The 19,825-nt window shown below is 45.1% G+C and overlaps 1 protein-coding gene across 1 annotated transcript in view; it reads right to left on the reverse strand.

The window, feature by feature from the left end:
- Positions 1-19,825, reverse strand: part of FRMD6 (FERM domain containing 6) — a 60,125-nt gene that overhangs the window by 15,851 nt on the left and 24,449 nt on the right. Inside the window, exons 3-4 of the mRNA XM_069738935.1 lie at positions 5,797-6,038; positions 5,632-5,722 (exon numbers count right to left, since the gene is read on the reverse strand). Coding sequence (XP_069595036.1) covers positions 5,632-5,722; positions 5,797-5,895 — 190 coding nt within the window. The 5' untranslated portion in view covers positions 5,896-6,038. The remainder of the gene's footprint in view (positions 1-5,631; positions 5,723-5,796; positions 6,039-19,825) is intronic.

The following is a 19,825-nucleotide window of genomic DNA, read 5'->3' on the forward strand; positions in this document are numbered from 1 at the left end:
CAGATTTGTGCAGTGTATGAGTGATAGTCTGTCCATAGGACAACAGTCCCACCTCAGCTGTCGATCCCTGCAGTTCATCCAGAGTGATCATGGGCCTCTTGGCTGCATCTATGATCAGTCTTCTTGTTTGAGATGAAAGTTTAGAGGGACGGCCGGGTCTTGGTAGATTTGCAGTGGTATGATACTCCTTCCGTTTCAATATGATCACTTGCACAGTGCTCCTCGGGATGTTTAAAGTTTTGGAAATCATTCTGTATCCAAATCCAGCTTTAAACTTCTCCACAACAGTATCACGGAGCGGCCTGTTGTGCTCCTTGGTCTTCATGATGATCTCTGTGCTTCAAACAGAACCCTGAGACTATCACAGAGCAGGTGCATTTATACGGAGACTTGATTACACACAGGTGGATTATATTTATCATCATTAGGCATTTAGGACAACATCGGATCATTCGGAGATCAACAATGAACTTCTGGAGTGAGTTTGCTGCACTGAACGTAAAGGGGCCGAATAATATTGCACGCCCCACTTTTCAGTTTTTGAATTTCCCCAAAAAATTTAAAATAACCAATAAATTTTGTTCAACTTCACAATTGTGTTCCACTTGTTGTTGATTCTTCACCAAAAATTTACATTTCGTATCTTTATGTTTGAAGTATGATATGTGGGAAAAGGTTGAAAAGTTCCAGGGAGCCGAATACTTCTGCAAGGCACTGTATGTATGACTGTATGTATGACTATCTATCTATCTATCTATCTATCTATCTACACACGTGGTTTTTCAGCACTTTTTTTGTGCTGAAAACACTCCCCTCGGCTTATACACGAGTCAATTGTCCCAGAAAGTCGGCAGGGGAGGGGGAGCGGCGGAGTAGCGGGTCACAGAGGCAGGAGCCGGCGGTTGTGGCTAAAGAGAAATTAATGTGGATTTCTCTTATAGCGCGGACAGCGACACCTGCAGCCGCCGGCTTCCAGAAGACATCCTACTCACCCTCCAGTGTGCCCTCACAGCATCTCATTGGTTTCGGCGTCCTCGCAGCAACTTGTTGATTCTGTCTTCCAGCAGCTCTTCCTGTGCCGAGTGATCACGTGGCACTGCTCATTAAGGTAACGAATATGCACGCGTCTCCACTCCCATAGGCGTGGAGGGAATATGCATTATCTTAATGAGCGGTGCCACATGACTGCTGAACACAGGAAGAGCTGCTGGCACCGGAACAAGGTGCTGCGAGGGCACGCTGGAGGGTTAGTAGGATGTTTGTTTCTTGTTTTGCTTTTTTTGTAATAGGAAGCATGCATACCAGGACAGCTACCGGGGAAGGGTGGGAGCCACGCACACTAGGACAGCTATGGGGGAAGCTATACATACCAGGACAGCTACAGGTGGGAGTCACACATACCAGGACAGCTACGGGTGGGAGCCACACATACCAGAACAGCGTCGGGGGAGCCACGCATAGCAGGACAGGACAGGGGAGCCACGCATACCAGGACAGGACAGGGGAGCCACGCATACCAGGACAGGGATGAGGGGACAATGCATACCCGACTTATACTCAAGTCAATAAGCTTACCCAGTTTTCCGTGGCAAAATTAGGTGCCTCGGCTTATACTCGATTATATACGGTATATTATATACATATACATTAACTACATCTGTGTTAGATATACTGTCCATACACAGGCAGTGTCGGCCTATTATAAGGCTTAGTGGTCAGAGTGAAAACCTGCAAGATTTACTGTTAATATAAATGGTTATAAAAAAAATCTAAAAAAAATAAATAAAAAAAAACACCAAAAATTCAGACAAAAAAAAAAATATTCTTTAAATATGTATTCTTGCGCTGCCAACTTCCACATCAGGAGGCGAGTGAAGCCTTTGATGCTACATCTACCAATACCTGCAGGGCACGTACCCTGTCTACAGGTTTTGCACCTGTTCAGTTCCACGGGTCATTTTCTGATGACATGTTCCCTTTGAGGTTCACCACTCCTTTTAAATTTTCTCTGTGAAACATTTGCAAATTTGCTTAGAGTCCACAAAGTATGTATCATGTAAAGACGTTGAGGGCGCGAAACGGCCGTCGTTCACCTGCTCCACTCCTTGTACACACCCCCGTGCCGTGAAGTTGTGTAATAAAGACCTGTCAGAAGATCGGTGAGTGCTGCCAAGTTTCTTCTTTGCTGCTACATGTATCATGTAAAGAGCCCACTCGTCATTTTTTCTTACCCCCATGGGCCTTCTTGTTTGTTTAGCCGCCCTGTTGCTTTAAGTTTTTGAAGCCCATTTAAAATAAATCGTAGCTCTTGATGTTCTTGGTGTTTGCTCTTGTTCAGGAATGTGAAGGCTGAGGAATGGGAGTCCTGCAGGAGCGGAGGCATCTATCAGGGCCGGCTTCAGCTGTCCCCATCCATCACACTCAACTCCACATGTTAAGCTGCTACTTTAAATCAACACTCCGCAAAACTGGATAAAAGTGAAAGCTGGCAGAGCCACCATTTCAATATAGCTATAGAAGCATTAATAAGGTGGCAAGACGTGGGTCATCAATGTACGTTGCTTTGTCAGTGTCAGGACTGGCTGTAGACCTTAAGGAGCAATGTGGTTGTAAAACAACTGGCTGCAGCAGTAACCTCCCACCATCGCTCCATTTGCAGCAGCAGTCTCCCCCCACCGCTCTGTTTGCAGCAGGAGCCTCCCCCCACCGCTTCCTTTGAAGCAGGAGCCTCCCCCACTGCTCCGTTTGCAGCAGGAGCTTCCCCCACTACTGTTTGCAGCAGGAGCCTCCCCCCAATGCTCTGTCTGCAGCAGATCACCAAGCTGTTTACTTTAAACCTTCATTTCTAAGTTGTTTTTTACATTGTTTGATGCCATAACTTCGGTTGATGCCATCCTTCTTAATTCACAGTATTAATATAGGCATACAGTCAATAAAATGGGGAAATGGAGTCGCATCCGGATGTGCCGACCATGAGACCCAATTGCCTCCTTTTCAGTCATTACTGAGGATACAACCTCTTCATCCACTAAAGTGAAACTTCCTATTGTTGACCCTACACATAGTACATACATACATACATCTCTGTACCAGTGGAGGAGTTTGAGGGGGGGGGTGAGGAGTTCACAGGGGCAGTTGCATTTTGCGCAAAATTTAAGAAAAATAAAAAAATAAAAAGGTTTTTGATCCCCTCTTATCTGGTTGATAAATATCAGAAACTGTATCGATATGTGCTGACCTGATCCAGAGTTACATAGTAACATAGTTAGTAAGGCCGAAAAAAGACATTTGTCCATCCAGTTCAGCCTATATTCCATCATAATAAATAAATACCCAGATCTACGTCCTTCTACAGAACCTAATAATTGTATGATACAATATTGTTCTGCTCCAGGAAGACATCCAGGCCTCTCTTGAACCCCTCGACTGAGTTCGCCATCACCACCTCCTCAGGCAAGCAATTCCAGATTCTCACTGCCCTAACAGTAAAGAATCCTCTTCTATGTTGGTGGAAAAACCTTCTCTCCTCCAGACGCAAAGAATGCCCCCTTGTGCCCGTCACCTTCCTTGGTATAAACAGATCCTCAGCGAGATATTTGTATTGTCCCCTTATATACTTATACATGGTTATTAGATCGCCCCTCAGTCGTCTTTTTTCTAGACTAAATAATCCTAATTTCGCTAATCTATCTGGGTATTGTAGTTCTCCCATCCCCTTTATTAATTTTGTTGCCCTCCTTTGTACTCTCTCTAGTTCCATTATATCCTTCCTGAGCACCGGTGCCCAAAACTGGACACAGTACTCCATGTGCGGTCTAACCAGGGATTTGTACAGAGGCAGTATAATGCTCTCATCATGTGTATCCAGACCTCTTTTAATGCACCCCATGATCCTGTTTGCCTTGGCAGCTGCTGCCTGGCACTGGCTGCTCCAGGTAAGTTTATCATTAACTAGGATCCCCAAGTCCTTCTCCCTGTCAGATTTACCCAGTGGTTTCCCGTTCAGTGTGTAATGGTGATATTGATTCCCTCTTCCCATGTGTATAACCTTACATTTATCATTGTTAAACCTCATCTGCCACCTTTCAGCCCAAGTTTCCAACTTATCCAGATCCATCTGTAGCAGAATACTATCTTCTCTTGTATTAACTGTTTTACATAGTTTTGTATCATCTGCAAATATCGATATTTTACTGTGTAAACCTTCTACCAGATCATTAATGAATATGTTGAAGAGAACAGGTCCCAATACTGACCCCTGCGGTACCCCACTGGTCACAGCGACCCAGTTAGAGACTATACCATTTATAACCACCCTCTGCTTTCTATCACTAAGCCAGTTACTAACCCATTTACACACATTTTCCCCCAGACCAAGCATTCTCATTTTGTGTACCAACCTCTTGTGCGGCACGGTATCAAACGCTTTGGAAAAATCGAGATATACCACGTCCAATGACTCACCGTGGTCCAGCCTATAGCTTACCTCTTCATAAAAACTGATTAGATTGGTTTGACAGGAGCGAGTTGAAAAGCTGCTGTGGATCCACGGATGATTTCACCAGAAGAGCACATAAAACATGGAAGGTTTGTGGTCCATGTCTGCGCTGCTGGCTTGTGAAGAAACGTCGGGAACCAGAAATATTCAGAAATAAGGGTTTCTTTGATTTTTCTGCGCTTTTCTAAGTGTAACCCACCGTCATGCAGCCTTTTTTCGGCGGCCTATTTTAGACCTCACCTCTGTATAATCTCTGCAATTCCCTGTATATGTACCGTATATGGTTTCTTGTTCCATGAAGTAGAAGATGGTTACACTTTGAAACGCGCAGAAAAATAAAAGAAACTGTTCGTTTATACAACTTCTGGCGTCCGATGTTTCTTCACAAGCCGTCAGTGCAGACACAAGCTTTCCATGTTTCATATGTGTCAACATGACGCCGATAAAGTTGGATCCAGTGGAGGAGCAGGGAGTCATCGGCCCTACAACTCTACATCATAGTGCCCACAAGAAGTCGGGGTCCTTGTCAGGTGGCACAATACCATCACTGCATGGCGCCCCTGGTGCCACCCGCTCTGAAGAAGAGGGCTCAGTCCATCAGAACAGGTCAGCATTAACTGTAATTTGTTAGGGTGTGTCAGAAAAGTGTCATTACTACTTTTGAAGGGGACACTGGTGGGCATTATTACTGGGTTAGTGGGCGCAATACTTGCATTGTCCTGTGTGCTGGCAAGTGGCAACCACACACCATGACTATGTAATATCTTTGGCATCTGCCCTCCCTCTGACCTTCCTATTACAGTCCCACAGCGATTACCTGCCTCTACATCATTACCCTTCACTTTCCCGCTATCTTTGTACTTGGCAGCTGAAAGGTGAGAAGATTTCATCTGTGTAAAGTATGTGAACTTGTCAGTCTGGGATGATGTGAGAGCTGCCGGCGCGATCCTGTGCGGCGATATGAGCGGCTTGTCTAACTGGGAGATCAGACGTGTTCAAACTGGAAAGCACGGACCTCTATGATTGCAAAGTAACCCAGCAATGAGGAGGTTAATGGTTTGGGGTTTTTTTGTGCATTGGTCGACATTTAATAGGATTATTTGTGGGGAAATGACCTGTGAGCTGTCACTTACTTTGGATAACGCTGAGCCCAAAGAGATGACAATCCTTCAACCGGAGGAGATCGCAGATCTGATCCAGTAACTCCTGACAAAGTGCTTTAACCTGGAAAACACAACGTAGTGTTAACTATGGGTGATAAAGTTCCCATAATGCACTATGCCTCGGGGGGTACTTACATTAATGATGATATTCAGAGTCTCATCACTTGGAAGGAAGACACATACGCTCCGCCGATCCTGCATGACTCTGTTATTCTGGAAGCCGAGCTTGCTCATTTTTTGTTTCGCCCTCTTTTTCAGGGGGAGGTCACTGTGCAGCGCCGAGCCCCCTGCGACCTATCAAATATTCAGCGTTGACCGATCGCCCATAGTCCGTCGTCATCATTATCAGCAAGTTCTTTTCAGCTCACGAATTATTGCTGCAAAGAGAGAGAGATGCCAAGAGTTCATTATTGTATCCAGGTATATGGCAGTCAATAAATGGGGGCCATTACATCTCCCACCCAACACTACCAGATCCCTGAATTACCATCTGCCTCATTGTGATGGACAGAACGGATCACTTTATACCTATCTAGACCCAGGTGGTCCCTTATGGTAGCTTTAACAACGCCACTATTGGAAGTCACCCAGCAGAATATTTAACAACTTCAATGCTCACATTTATCTTATTTCAGGAGGAAGTGCTCTATAAAGGTGGTACGGGGACCCCTATCTATATGGCCTAATTAGTAGAAGCTAAAACATGAGCCTTCGTTTCTGGAGGACTTGGATTAATCATGTTTTATATGGTCAGCTATTCATTCGGATAGCGCCATCATGTAATACTACATTTCCCCTGTAGTGGCTGCTGCAGGAAAAATTTGCGGCTTTCATCTACCAAAAAATGAGTTGATCACCAGCAGATCCTTATTTAGAGGATTATTTTTCACGTTAATATTTTTAAACATACAAAGAGATGGAACAAAAAGCAAACATCAGTGAGATCAAGATCTTTGAAAAAACGATAGTTCTCATGGTTATTTTTCAAGATGAGAAGCTACACTGACATTAAGCTATGCAGACATTTCTCATCTTTTTACATCATCTATCCACCCATCTACAGGTACCCCAAAATATTACATTTATTGCTTGGAAGAATGTTGTTTACTCGTATACCACTTCCATAGAGGAGAGACCCAGTGCATGTTTATGGACCCATCATTGAGCAAAGTAATAGTAGGACCCTCAGACAAGTCCCATTCCCATGTTCTCAGCTGTAGCCTCATCTGGTTAACCACCATTCTTGGTGAAGGTGGATCGATCCAACCCAAGATGCTCTCCTTTCCATGTAGCTGCTGTCTCTGTAGAAGGTAAACCCTTAGTTTCAGCCCCAGTGATCCAACAGGAAAGACATAATTTAGCTTAGATCGTTGTGTGTTTTTCTTATTTGTACAAACACATGAAGCCTCCACAGAACCCCAGCCAGATGACTTCTTGGTGACCCCATTTTTCAGAAGTTGGCAGCCTTCCCCATCCTTTATTTTATTAACTTCTTCATAGAGATATTTTGCCCTTTAACATAGCAGGACATCTTTTTTGCACATGAATATGTCCAGAATGCCAATCCTTGATAAAAGAACGCAGAATATTCATGATCTTAAGTTCAAAGGAAGGAGCTCAGATCCCCAGTCGTGTCCAATAACATTACGCAAACACGTCGTTTTTTTCTAAGCTGTAGGATTTGGTTTCTTTAACGGAAATATTTTTAGCAATGCTTTGGAGGACTCAAGTCCTGTCCTGAGGAGATGTCAAGTCAATGTCAGCATGGCACTGGTAGGGCAGACTGTTTGGCCCATGCCAATGTCAGCTTTTATCTCTAGGCCATGGCCATTTGCTTTTGTCCTAAACTGGGTCTTGGGCAGATCGATAGGATACCAAATAGGCAGAACTACAAGAAATAAGGGGAAGCTATGGAGCCCAGAAGTTTAGGTGGCCACATCCACTCAAGAGATGCAGTCAACAACATGAATGATGGATGGGGACAGTTGGAGGAGAAAAGTTATAGGGAACAAGGGAAAGACCAACATGATTGTAAACATCTCATGTCAGATGCTGCCTATGAGCCCTATATAGCTGGGACCTTAATAACCCAATGACCATAATGATGTAGTAACTTAATAAAGTTTCCAAATCTTTGACCAACCAATATTACATAAGGTCTAATGCACCATACTTGAAGGTTATCAGAGGTGTAGCTTGATGTTTTTTTGGCTCCAATGTCAAATCTAAATCAATTCCTTCTAAATCACGATTTGCCATTTATAGTAATGATGTCCTCTAATGGAGCATAGTAGCCCCTCAGGTACCGATGGCTTGGAAGCATCTGCAGAAGATTGTACTCTGTGTATTCCATACTTATGCTTTCTCTGAGTGACTGTAATCTCATTTTTTTTGCATCCTAGTAAAAGTCACACCACCCAAGGACATTATTTCTCATCCACAGCGATGTCACCCTTTATTGTTTCCAGTAGACGCCACCTCCCCAACTACGCTATTGTGAGGGTATTATCTCAGCTCAACATGACAGACAGTGCAACTGCCAGGAGGCAATGGGACTGTGGGAGGAAGAAAGGTGTGAATGGACATGACTCAGACAATAGTTATATAGGATGACTTACAAGCAATGACCAAGAGATACTGTTGGGCCACATTCAGTCAGCTTGATATGAATATGCTCTTGGCCATATTACGTATACTGTGTTTTTTGATTACTGTTTTGGGCTGATTGATAGTAATGTAGGTTATTTGTGGTCATATAAAGATTATCATTATAGTTTGTTTTTTTAACACACCACTCATTCAAGAGTCTGTGGTTGGTAAGAAAACATTATCCTGAAGTGTTATAAGGTAAATTGTACACTTCTCTCCTTGTACTGCATGATCTCCTTGTTCTCCACCATGGCACATAGAACATCCTTATCCTCTACCTTCATATTGCGATCTCATCATCCTCTCCCTCCATACTGTGAGACCTCCTCATCATCTCCCTCCATACTGTGAAACCTTCACTTCCTCTACCTTCATACTGCAACCTCCTCATCCTCTGCCCTCATACTGTAACCTCCTCATCCTCTATCTGCAAACAGTGAGACCTCTTCATCCTCTCCCTCCATACGGTGAGACCTCTTCATCCTCTCCCTCCATGCTGTGAAACCTTCCCTTTCACTACCCTCATGCTGCGACCTCCTCATCCTCTACCCTCATACTGCGACATCCTCCCTGTTCTTCATTTGAAAACTTTGTACATCAGAGTTTCTAAAAACACCTCATCATCCAACGTATTGTGTAAATTCCCCACATTATCCATCATCAAAACATTTTTAGCTTTGGAAAAGAAAACTTGCATGGAACCTAAGAGAGATGTTCCTTGATTGCTCATTATTGCTATCCTTCATGACAGCCATGGATGACCAGTATGGTGGAATAAATGACTCCTCACACTTCCTGATGTGGCCACGTTTGACTATTCTTTGCCAGGCTCAATACTCCTGGTTCTTGTGGCTGATGCTGTGAGGTTTCAGCCCCCTAATCCTCAACCCTTTGGTTTCCCACACAAGTGGAACATCTGTTGGTCACACCCAACCTCCAGTGAGAAGATGGATCCAGTCCCCGGCACTGTTGCCAGAATGAGCAGCTAGGGAGTGACCGTCCCACATTACATAATGTTTCTCGTGTTCAGTGCCCTCAGCCAAGAAGAACACTCAAACCTTTGCAGGAACAGTGAAAGCTAAATTATTACAGTCAGATTGAACATTTTCCTACACCCAAAGACAAAACCAAGCAAACCCTGGGCAGATGTCAAAACCCTTTGAGCTTTGGAGGTACATGGGAATCTCCCTAAACTTGATCTACGCTTGGCAAGCCAATGGTGGATTAGGAAAGGGTCCAGATACACCTGGAGACAGAGGTTTAGTAAAAGTACAGTCTGCAACGGTGATCTCTAGAACATTTCCTGTTGGCTCCCACTGGATTTGGTTGTAGGTTGTTTGGAAGGTCTACCAATAATTGGAGTGGCGTAATCATGCCCCCTCAAAAAAAAAAAAGTGCGGCAGATCTGCCAGTGTATGACATGTTGCTATCTCCAGACCACTTTATTTTAGGAATCGGTAGGGGTCACATAAATCAAACTCAATTCTCAACAATAGGGCACAATAACTATCCTAAGCCACCTGATCCAATGTGATAGCACAACCACTCAGGGTGCTGATGGGGTTCACCCCCAATGGTCTCGTGCTGTCTTTTTTCTCACAATGTCTCGCTGCTCTCGGCACCTCCTGACGTTCTAGCTCGACATACAAGCGGCTTTAAATAATATATTATAAATCTGGCTGCGCAGACGGATCTCGGGGAGCTGCGAGGAGCGGAGTGAGAACTTCACCTCGCATCTGACTGTCAGACTGACGTTTTCCTACCAAGCTGTGAATAATCAGATGTTATTAGCTGGATACATGTCAGGTGTAAATCTCAAAAGGTTTTTTGTTTTTGTTTTTTTATTTCCATTCCACTGCTGCCTGCGATCTGAAGACATGTCAGATTTAGCGAGTAAGCGCAAAAGTTTTTCTCGTTTCTGATGCATGAAGCAGAATTTTTTTTTCCCCAGGGAGAAAAAAAAATAAAATGTTTAATGCAAGGAATCTGTTATATAGAGTCGTCAGTCAGGACTGATAACTGGACCTTTTAAATCGCTGATAACACTACAACTTCCAGCATGAGCTTAATGCAAAGGTACTCTATAGACAGACACTACAACCCCCAACATGGCCTGACCACTGGAAGTGCATATACCCTGTGTACAGGTTATATCCTCCACTGCAAAGGCAATTGTGCTGCAGAAAAAAGACAGAATTTTTTTGGGTAACAGAAATAGGTCAAAACTAAAGTAAACCGCAATATAGTACCCCAAGTGGTCGTTACCAAGCCTTCCACAAACCCTGAATGACGTATAACTCCGTGCAGATTATATATATTATTTTTTGTAAATTGAGCCCCATTCCCCACTCTACAAGAAAAACAGTCCAACTTCTGCTTAGCACGCAGAAGAAGAGCTCGCCGGGCATGTAATAGATGTTATCAAATGCAACAAGTCCCAACAAATGTGCTGCACCAAAGGAACAAATTGCTGCGGCCATCATGAGATTAGGACGACATACTTGACAAGTTACTAATGGCGCCTCACACCGGATCGCAGCAGTGACTATCGCAGCACCTCGTCACATTGGCCCTTCAATTATCTGTTAATCCGTTGGCGACCTGATGTTGCACGCAATGCGTTTCCATGTCCTAATGAGTCAGGAGCATCTCTACATGAGGATGTGATGAAGAACATGACTTAATATGAGGTGTAAAGATAATTGCTAAGTAACCTGATCTGACTCAGGCACTCAAATCCCTACAAGAGTTGTCCATGGCCCCCTCTCCCCCACCATCGCAGTCTAGCTGGGTCCTAGTCACTGATTAGAAGGGCTTTCTCCTGCAACTAAAGCAACAATAACTTTGCAAAACCCTCTGTGTCCTCAAGAATGGAGGGATTCTTAAGTCTATAGTTCATAGTTTGTTGCCTAGGTTACAGGCCACTTCTGCAGTTTATCAGTGGTGGCAGGTTCCCCAGGCAAGGAGAACACACTTGCAAGGAATTACTGCCTCTGTGCCCCACCGATGTTACAGAGGCAAACCTACCTAGGCTTACAGCATGGGAGAACACACACTTTGGCCCGGCGACTTAGCCATGTCATCGTCATTAACTGTCAATCATAAGGAGAGCAGTGGGCTCCCGAAGGCGGGAGAGCAGTGGGCTCCCGAAGGCGGGAGAGCAGTGGGCTCCCGAAGGCGGGAGAGCAGTGGGCTCCCGAAGGCGGGAGAGCAGTGGGCTCCCGAAGGCGGGAGAGCAGTGGGCTCCCGAAGGCGGGAGAGCAGTGGGCTCCCGAAGGCGGGAGAGCAGTGTGCTCCCGAAGGCGGGAGAGCAGTGTGCTCCCGATGGCGGGAGAGCAGTGTGCTCCCGATGGCGGGAGAGCAGTGTGCTCCCGATGGCGGGAGAGCAGTGTGCTCCCGATGGCGGGAGAGCAGTGTGCTCCCGATGGCGGGAGAGCAGTGTGCTCCTGAAGGCAGGATCATGAGACAACACAAACAGGCAATCCCTGCATGTGTTGTGGCTGTCGAACAGCTTTGAGACGTGCAGCCTTGGGGACCCAAACATATTATTAGAGCACGTCGAAGTCACTGTTAGCACCCAAGCATGATAATGCCTTATCCGAGCACTAGTTAGGATTATACATAATGGACAGAAATACTGGACATGTTAGGAGTCATCACAGCGATTTCCACCCTATAAATCAGCAACTGTGCCAAAACTACAACTCCCAGCATTCTCTTGATAGACGGGTTGTAGATTTGCAATAGCTTGAGACGACGGTTTTAGACTCTGTTACCAATAATTAATGTGCATTATCCTCTAACTGCATGCATCCATTAGAAAAAAAAAAATCTGATTACTACAGCAGCGAGTACTGCCCAGCCGATGTATTATGCATGTGGGCTGGCACTATTGATGGCGGCTGTTGGTATACTAGTGTGGATTTAGAGATTTTCAGCTTCATCTACAATTAGTCATACTATGTGGCACCTGGGGCGTTAGTAATCAAATTTAGGTCACATTCAGACAGGTGTAATGCTGGTGCCATCCTGATCAGGGTTCTGACCGGCTTTCTATCCTGAGACCCTTGATGCAACAACAATAGTAAAGTCTCAGGGAAAATAGTTGATTAATGTGACCTTGTATGTGCAGAAATCTGAGGGAAAACCATGAGGCCACTATAATGGTTGACTGCATCTGTTGCCTGTGACTGTCATACCATGCTGGGGGTTGTAGATTTGCATCAGCTTGAGGCTACAGAACATCATCACTAATGGCAATGAAAAATGTACTTGCCTCAAAGTATCCTCCAACTAAAAGTATGATTTTAAAAATCTGATTAAAAAGCAGCGAGCAACACCATGCCTGCTTAATAGCCATGTGGCTGACATGGCTATTCCTACTTCTCAGCCTTTCTGGATCCTGCAGGACTGTACCGTATTTAGGGAGCTGCTCTGGGAGGTGGGAGTACCGTATGTCTTTACTTCAACTGCTGATTCAGCCAAGTACAATGGTGGAGCAGGGAACAGGCAGGTTCCTTCTCCATGGTTTAGTCTGGGTTGAGACTGCAGGACCTTTCAGCCATGTTATTTTCTCAGGCCACTTGACTGGCAGCACACACCAGCTCAGCAGACAGGCAGAACACTGTCAAATAGTATGGAAGTGTGGGGACATCATACTGTGTAGGGTGGATACTGAGGTCATCTTACTGTGCATGGAGAGCTGTGGTTGAATCCATGGTGAGAGGCATCATACTGTATGGAGGGCACTGTGGGGACATCATACTGTGTAGGGTGGATACTGAAGTCATCTTAATGTGTATGAAGATGGAGGAATTATAATAATGTTTATTTCTATAGCGCCAACATATACCGCAGCACTGTACAATTCAGAGGGGACATGTACAAAGACATTATAGAATAAACACATAACTCAGATACCAAAGGAATGAGGGCCCTGCTCGAAAGCTTACAATATATGAGGAAATAGGCGAGATGCAAAAGGTAAAATGTTAAAAGGTGTTTGTAGTGTACAGACCAGCCATAATATAATAAAATCAGGTGTTCACGTAATGCTGCACGAACTGTTCACCAGCCAGTATGTGTACAGTACAGGTACAGAGAGATATTAAATGCAAAAAGAATGTGAGAACAAATGATAAGAGGGTGAAGATATTCTTATCGACCAAATGATGGTGAGGTGAGGTGATAGGCCAGTCTATAGAAATGCATTTTTAGGCCACGCTTAAAACTGTGGGTATTGGGAACTAATAGAATTGTCCTGGGTAGTGCATTCCAAAGAATTGGGGCAGGAACGTGAGAAGTCTTGCAGGCGCGAGTGGGAGGTTCAGATTATTGAGGAAGTTAATCTTAGGTCATTACGAAAGAAAGAAACTGGGAAAGAAGAAGCGCAATAGGGTCTTATCCGATGACAATGGGGTGTCAGGGAATGGGGAGATACACTCACCTGGTTAGGTTGCTGAATGGCAACACATAACGAGCACATAAAACAGCTGCTGCACAGATACCGGTCAAAAGGACGACCAAAGACACAGAGAAAGACGTTTTAATTTTACAGATATTTAGATATCAGCATCGCATGAATGATACCTCAGTCTTCCTCTCAATCTTAGGTCATTAGCAGAATGAAGGGCACGGGTCGGTTGGAAGATGGATGAGGGAGAAGATGTAGGGTGGTGCTAAAACGTGGAGCGCTTTGTGGGTGAGAGTTATAAGTTTATATTAAACTCTGGAGTGAATGAGTAAGCAGTGCAATGACAGGAAGCACCATATCGATAGGGGATTGGCCCGGTGGTACTGCGGACTGTATCGCTTATATACGCCAAATCTGACTAAGCTAAGTAACCCTTTTGATATCTATTTCACTCCTGATGAACCTCTTATAATTGGAAGAGGGGAAACGCGTTGAGTTACAAAGGAATGCATTGTGAGTTCTAAAGGGATGCATTGTAGTGACATTGAGTAGGATTATGACTTGATGTTTTCACATATCCAAAAAAAGGGGGTGTACTTGTTCAATACTCATTGATGGCATGAACTGTTATATTGATATTTGTTATTGGTCCTGATGTGGACATAGGGTCTTTATTGAGATATTGGTTCTTTCATCTGTCCTTATGAACATACTCATCTAAAAATCATGTGGCATGTTATCTGACGGTTATATGAAGTATGAATGATTATCACAGTAAGGGATCCTTTTATGTGTAAATACAGTACCCTAAGGGTACCGTCACACTATACGATTTACCTACGATCACGACCAGCGATATGACCTGGCCGTGATCGTAGGTAAATCGTAGTGTGGTCGCTGGGGAGCTGTCACACAGACAGCTCTCCAGCGACCAAGGATGCCGAGGTCCCTGGGTAACCAGGGTAAACATCGGGTAACTAAGCGCAGGACCGCGCTTAGTTACCCGATGTTTACCCTGGTTACAAGAGTTAAACTAAAAAAAAACAAACAGCACATACTTACATCTGGTGTCCGTCACGTCCCTTGCCGTCTGCTTCCCGCACTCAGTGACTGCTGGCCGTAAAGTGAAAGTGAAAGCACAGCCGCTGTGCTCTGCTTTCACTTTACGGCCGGCAGTCACAGTGCGGGAAGCAGAGACGGCAAGGGACCTGACGGACACCAGAATGTAAGTATGTGCTGTTTGTTTTTTTTTAGTTTAACGCTTGTAACCAGGGTAAACATCGGGTAACTAAGCGCGGTCCTGCGCTTAGTTACCCGATGTTTACCCTGGTTACAAGCGAACGCATCGCTGGATCGCATCGCTAGATCGCTAGATCGGTGTCACACACACCGATCTAGCGATGACAGCGGGAGATCCAGCGATGAAAGAAAGTTCCATACGATCTGCTACGACGTACGATTCTCAGCAGGATCCCTGATCGCTGCTGCGTGTCAGACACAGCGATATCGTAACGATATCGCTGGAACGTCACGAATCGTACCGTCGTAGCGATCGAAATGTTATAGTGTGACGGTACCCTAAGGGCACCCCTGATATGTGGAAGCAACTGATGGTTATATACTTTCTGACACTTTAAAGCACTATAGCACCTTAACCTATCTGTTTGGACCTCATCTATATAATAAGGGCCAGATTAAAGGACAGTCGTCGTTGAGCGGGGGCACCAATTGCGTATTACAAGAGGGTGCCAACCCTCGCTGACAGGAAGGAACCGACAGGCATGAGTATAGGTCTGCCAATCTACCTATGTTGACTCGAGACACTCTCAGTGGGGCACTGTATGTATGATTTATCTTTCTATTCCCCATCCTAACAGGGCCCAACAGGGGTAGCAGGGAGAGTCGACGAGGAGCGGGGGCGCCAATGCGCAGGTGATAGGGTGCCAACCTCCGCTGATAGGTAGGATGCTTTTAGTGGAGTGTAGGGCCTGGCACCACCTGGGCCTTTCCTATAGTATGCTGCTATTCTGCTATTGTGGTGATGGTTTAAGTGGTGCACATATGTGGTCGTTTTATTAAATTGTATTAATAAAGGTTAATTTTTATTTTTTGAATTTTGGGGATTTTTTTCTGTGAATTTGTAAATATATCCCCAAGGGTATTTTATCTTCTCTGTGAATTTCGACAGGCACAGGGTAGATGCATCGGTGTAACGGTTGGTGAGGATTATGATCCTGGCGGCAGCATTCGGGACAGATTGGAGAGGGGAAAGTTTAGTAAGAGGGAGACCGATTAGTAGAGAGTTACAATAATCCTGTTGAGAATAAATAAAGCTACAGTAAGAGTTTTTGCAGAGTCAAAGGTAAGAAATGGTACAATTCTAGAAATGTTTTTGAGGTGTAGGCGATAGGAGTGAGGGAGTGATCAGATGTAGGAGTGAAGGAAAGATCTAAATCAAGAGTGACCCTCAAGACAGCGGGCGTGTTGCCGGGGAGTAAAGGTACCTTCACACTGAGCAACTTTACAACGAGAACGATAGTGATCCGTGACGTTGCAGCATCCTAGATAGCGATCTCGTTGTGTTTGACACGCAGCAGCGATCTGGATCCTGCTGTGACATCGCTGGTCGGGCCAGAAGGCCAGAACTTTATTTCGTCGCTGGATCTCCCGCTGACATCGCTGGATCGGCGTGTGTGACCCCGATCCAGAGATGTGTTCACTGGTAACCAGGGTAAACATCGGGTTACTAAGCGCAGGGCCGCGCTTAGTAACCCGATATTTACCCTGGTTACCATTGTAAATGTAAAAAAAAAAAAAAAAAAACACTACATACTTACATTCCTGTGTCTGTCACGTCCCTCGCCGTCAGCTTCCCGCACTGACTGTGAGCGCCGGCCGTAAAGCACAGCGGTGACGTCACCGCTGTGCTCTGTCTGTGTGACAGCTCTCCAGCGACCACACAACGACTTACCAACGATCACGGCCAGGTCGTATCGCTGGTCGTGATCGTTGGTAAATCGTTTAGTGTAACGGTACCTTTATGGTAGAACCACACACAGAAATGGCAATATCAGGCATAGGTAGGTTAGTGGAGGGAGGAAACACAAGGAGTTCAGTGGGGAATGTACTGTGTAGGGTGGACACTGGGGTCATCTTACTGTGTGTGGAGATGGGGGAATTCATGGTGAGAGACATCATACTGTAAGGAGGGTACTATGGGGACATCATAGTGTGTGCATGGGCGGTGCGGATGTATCTGTGGAACATCATTCTTTGATTGTTGTGCACTGTGGGAAGTCATTACTACTGGCCTCCACCAAAAGTACATTTCTGCGTGGATGCAAGGAAAGAAGGAACGGGGTGAAGTTAGAGAAATGACTTCGGATAAAATAAAAACTGCCCGAGCGCACGGTTATTCATGATGGCTGGCTGTTGGTCGGTGATTTCAGGAAAATCTTCCTTTTCATATTTTCTCAACAACCCGTCAAAAAAAATTGGCAAGTGTTGTGTTATTAATCAGATCTGGCCTCAGACAGCAGTCCGGCAGGTGCATTGTATAATACCTCTCCGTACTAGGGGTCTAATGCGGAGCTGGAAAGGTCCCTCGGCCCCACTGCTACTGATTTGGCCCCACAGACAGATTTTAAATTTCCTAGGTAATTTTTAGATGAAGTTGCCTTTAAAACCAATTACATTTTATATCATCCTGCACGTATTTCCAAGCAATTAAAAGGATTACTGTTGTGGTCTTGCTGTTTTCATGCATCTATTTTTCATTGGTTCTGGCAGCGCGGTAACGAGTCTCATTCATTATAACATATGTCTTCTGTTGGCTGGAAAACAATATTCATATTGTTACGCGGCAAAGCACATGAGCACGCCAAGCTTCGCAATCACATACAGGGACTGAGAAGCCACACCACAGCAATTTTGTCATTTAAAGGGTTAATACCACAAAATCAATCCAAGCTCAGAGGCTTAAAATCCTATAAGGATTTTGCTATGTAATCTGATGTAGTGGACGAGAGCCCAATTCCAACGATGTGTCACTTATTAGGCCAGTGTTTTATCAGCAGGAGATTATCACTTCAGGACCAGGTGTCTTGTGCCTCCTAGTCCAACCCCGCCCCCAGAACTGATACAATGTACACAGAAAGTGGCCAATCAGTGGTGTGGTCGGGATTATACACTGCTCAGCATTCAGAGCTCCGCTAGATCTCCAGCAGAGAAAACTGATTCTATCAAAATGACAGCAAATGATACATCACTGGAATCAGAATCTCAGTCCCTACATGCTGCTCTCAGATTATATAGCAAAAACCTCCTGACAGATTCCCTTTAATAAAGTTAACAAACACAACCAATTTCCAGAAGTCTGGTGCCAGTTATCTCAGAACCTCCAGATTTATTTATTGGCTAAGGGTACCGTCACACTATACGATTTACCTACGATCACGACCAGCGATACGACCTGGCCGTGATCGTAGGTAAATCGTAGTGTGGTCGCTGGGGAGCTGTCACACAGACAGCTCTCCAGCGACCAACGATGCCGAGGTCCCCGGGTAACCAGGGTAAACATCGGGTTACTAAGCGCAGGACTGCGCTTAGTAACCCGATGTTTACCCTGGTTACCAGCGTAAAAACAAACAAACAGTACATACTTACATTCCGGTGTCTGTCCCTTGCTGTCTGCTTCCCGCACTCACTGACTGCCATAAAGTGAAAGCACAGCACAGCGGTGACGTCACCGCTGTGCTTTCACTTTACGGCCGGCAGTCACAGTGCGGGAAGCAGACGGCAAGGGACCTGACGGACACCGGAATGTAAGTATGTACTGTTTTTTTTTTTTTTACATTTACGCTGGTAACCAGGGTAAACATTGGGTTACTAAGCGCGGCCCTGCGCTTAGTAACCCGATGTTTACCCTGGTTACAAGCGAACGCATCGCTGGATCGCATCGCTAGATCGGCGTCACACACACCGATCTAGCGATGACAGCGGGAGATCCAGCGACGAAAGAAAGTTCCAAACGATCTGCTACGACGTACGATTCTCAGCAGGATCCCTGATCGCTGCTGCGTGTCAGACACAGCGATATCGTAACGATATCGCTGGAACGTCACGAATCGTACTGTCGTAGCGATCGAAATGGCAGTGTGTGACGGTACCCTTAGGGTCTGACTCCTACCAGAGACAACAGATTTTGGCAAATTGGACCAAGATTGTCAGCACGATCTGTGATAATCTGGTAATTATGATTTGATTACATCACCAGAGAGACATTTTCTCTGTTGCCATTTACACATTTCCAGCTCTGCTGCCTTTTACACATTTCCAGCTCCATCAGAGGTTTGAGAGGAAACTTTCCAAAATGCTGATTACTTTTTTTTTTTTTTTTTTTTTTACTGATTAAGCAGATTTTCATCATATTTAATTGTTTGTTACACACAGTGACGGGTACAAGATGCAGTCGAATAGTTGTTACATCTGCTGGAAAATTGCTGGCGATAGACAGAAAGTGAGATGACTCGCCACCATTGTGTACAGACGGCTGAGAATATCCGCTGTCAGCAGGTTACATTATACAGATGGTCTGTATACAGGGGGTCACCGTTTACAGGAGGTGGGGGGGAGAGGGTCTCCGTATCTACAGGGGGAGAGGGTCTCCATATATACAGGGGGAGAGGGTCTCCATATATACAGGGGGAAGGGGTCTCCGTATATACAGGGGGAAGGGGTCTCCGTATACCGTGGGGGGGGGGGGGGCGGGGGGAGGGGAAAGGTCTCCGTATACCAGGGGGGGGGGAAAGGTCTCCGTATACCGGGGGGGAAGGTCTCCGTATACCGGGGGGAGTCTACGAGGTTATATAGAAGCCACAAAAAATAACCCGAGAACTCTTAGAAATCTAATTTCATTATACACTTTGCTGTTCTTAGGCCAGAAGCATCAGCTCGACATCTCTTGTGCCTTCGCTTTGGCTTCTATTGTAAAGTAATGAACGTCTTCCTAGTAGAAAACTCCAGCAGAATGGAAGGGTCACTTCTTATAAATGCTTGACACTTTAAAAGACTGAACATGTGTTTTTTTTTTCGTCCATTTTT

This window comes from Ranitomeya imitator, chromosome 1 (genome assembly GCF_032444005.1).
Source record: "Ranitomeya imitator isolate aRanImi1 chromosome 1, aRanImi1.pri, whole genome shotgun sequence".
Lineage (NCBI taxonomy): Eukaryota > Metazoa > Chordata > Amphibia > Anura > Dendrobatidae > Ranitomeya > Ranitomeya imitator.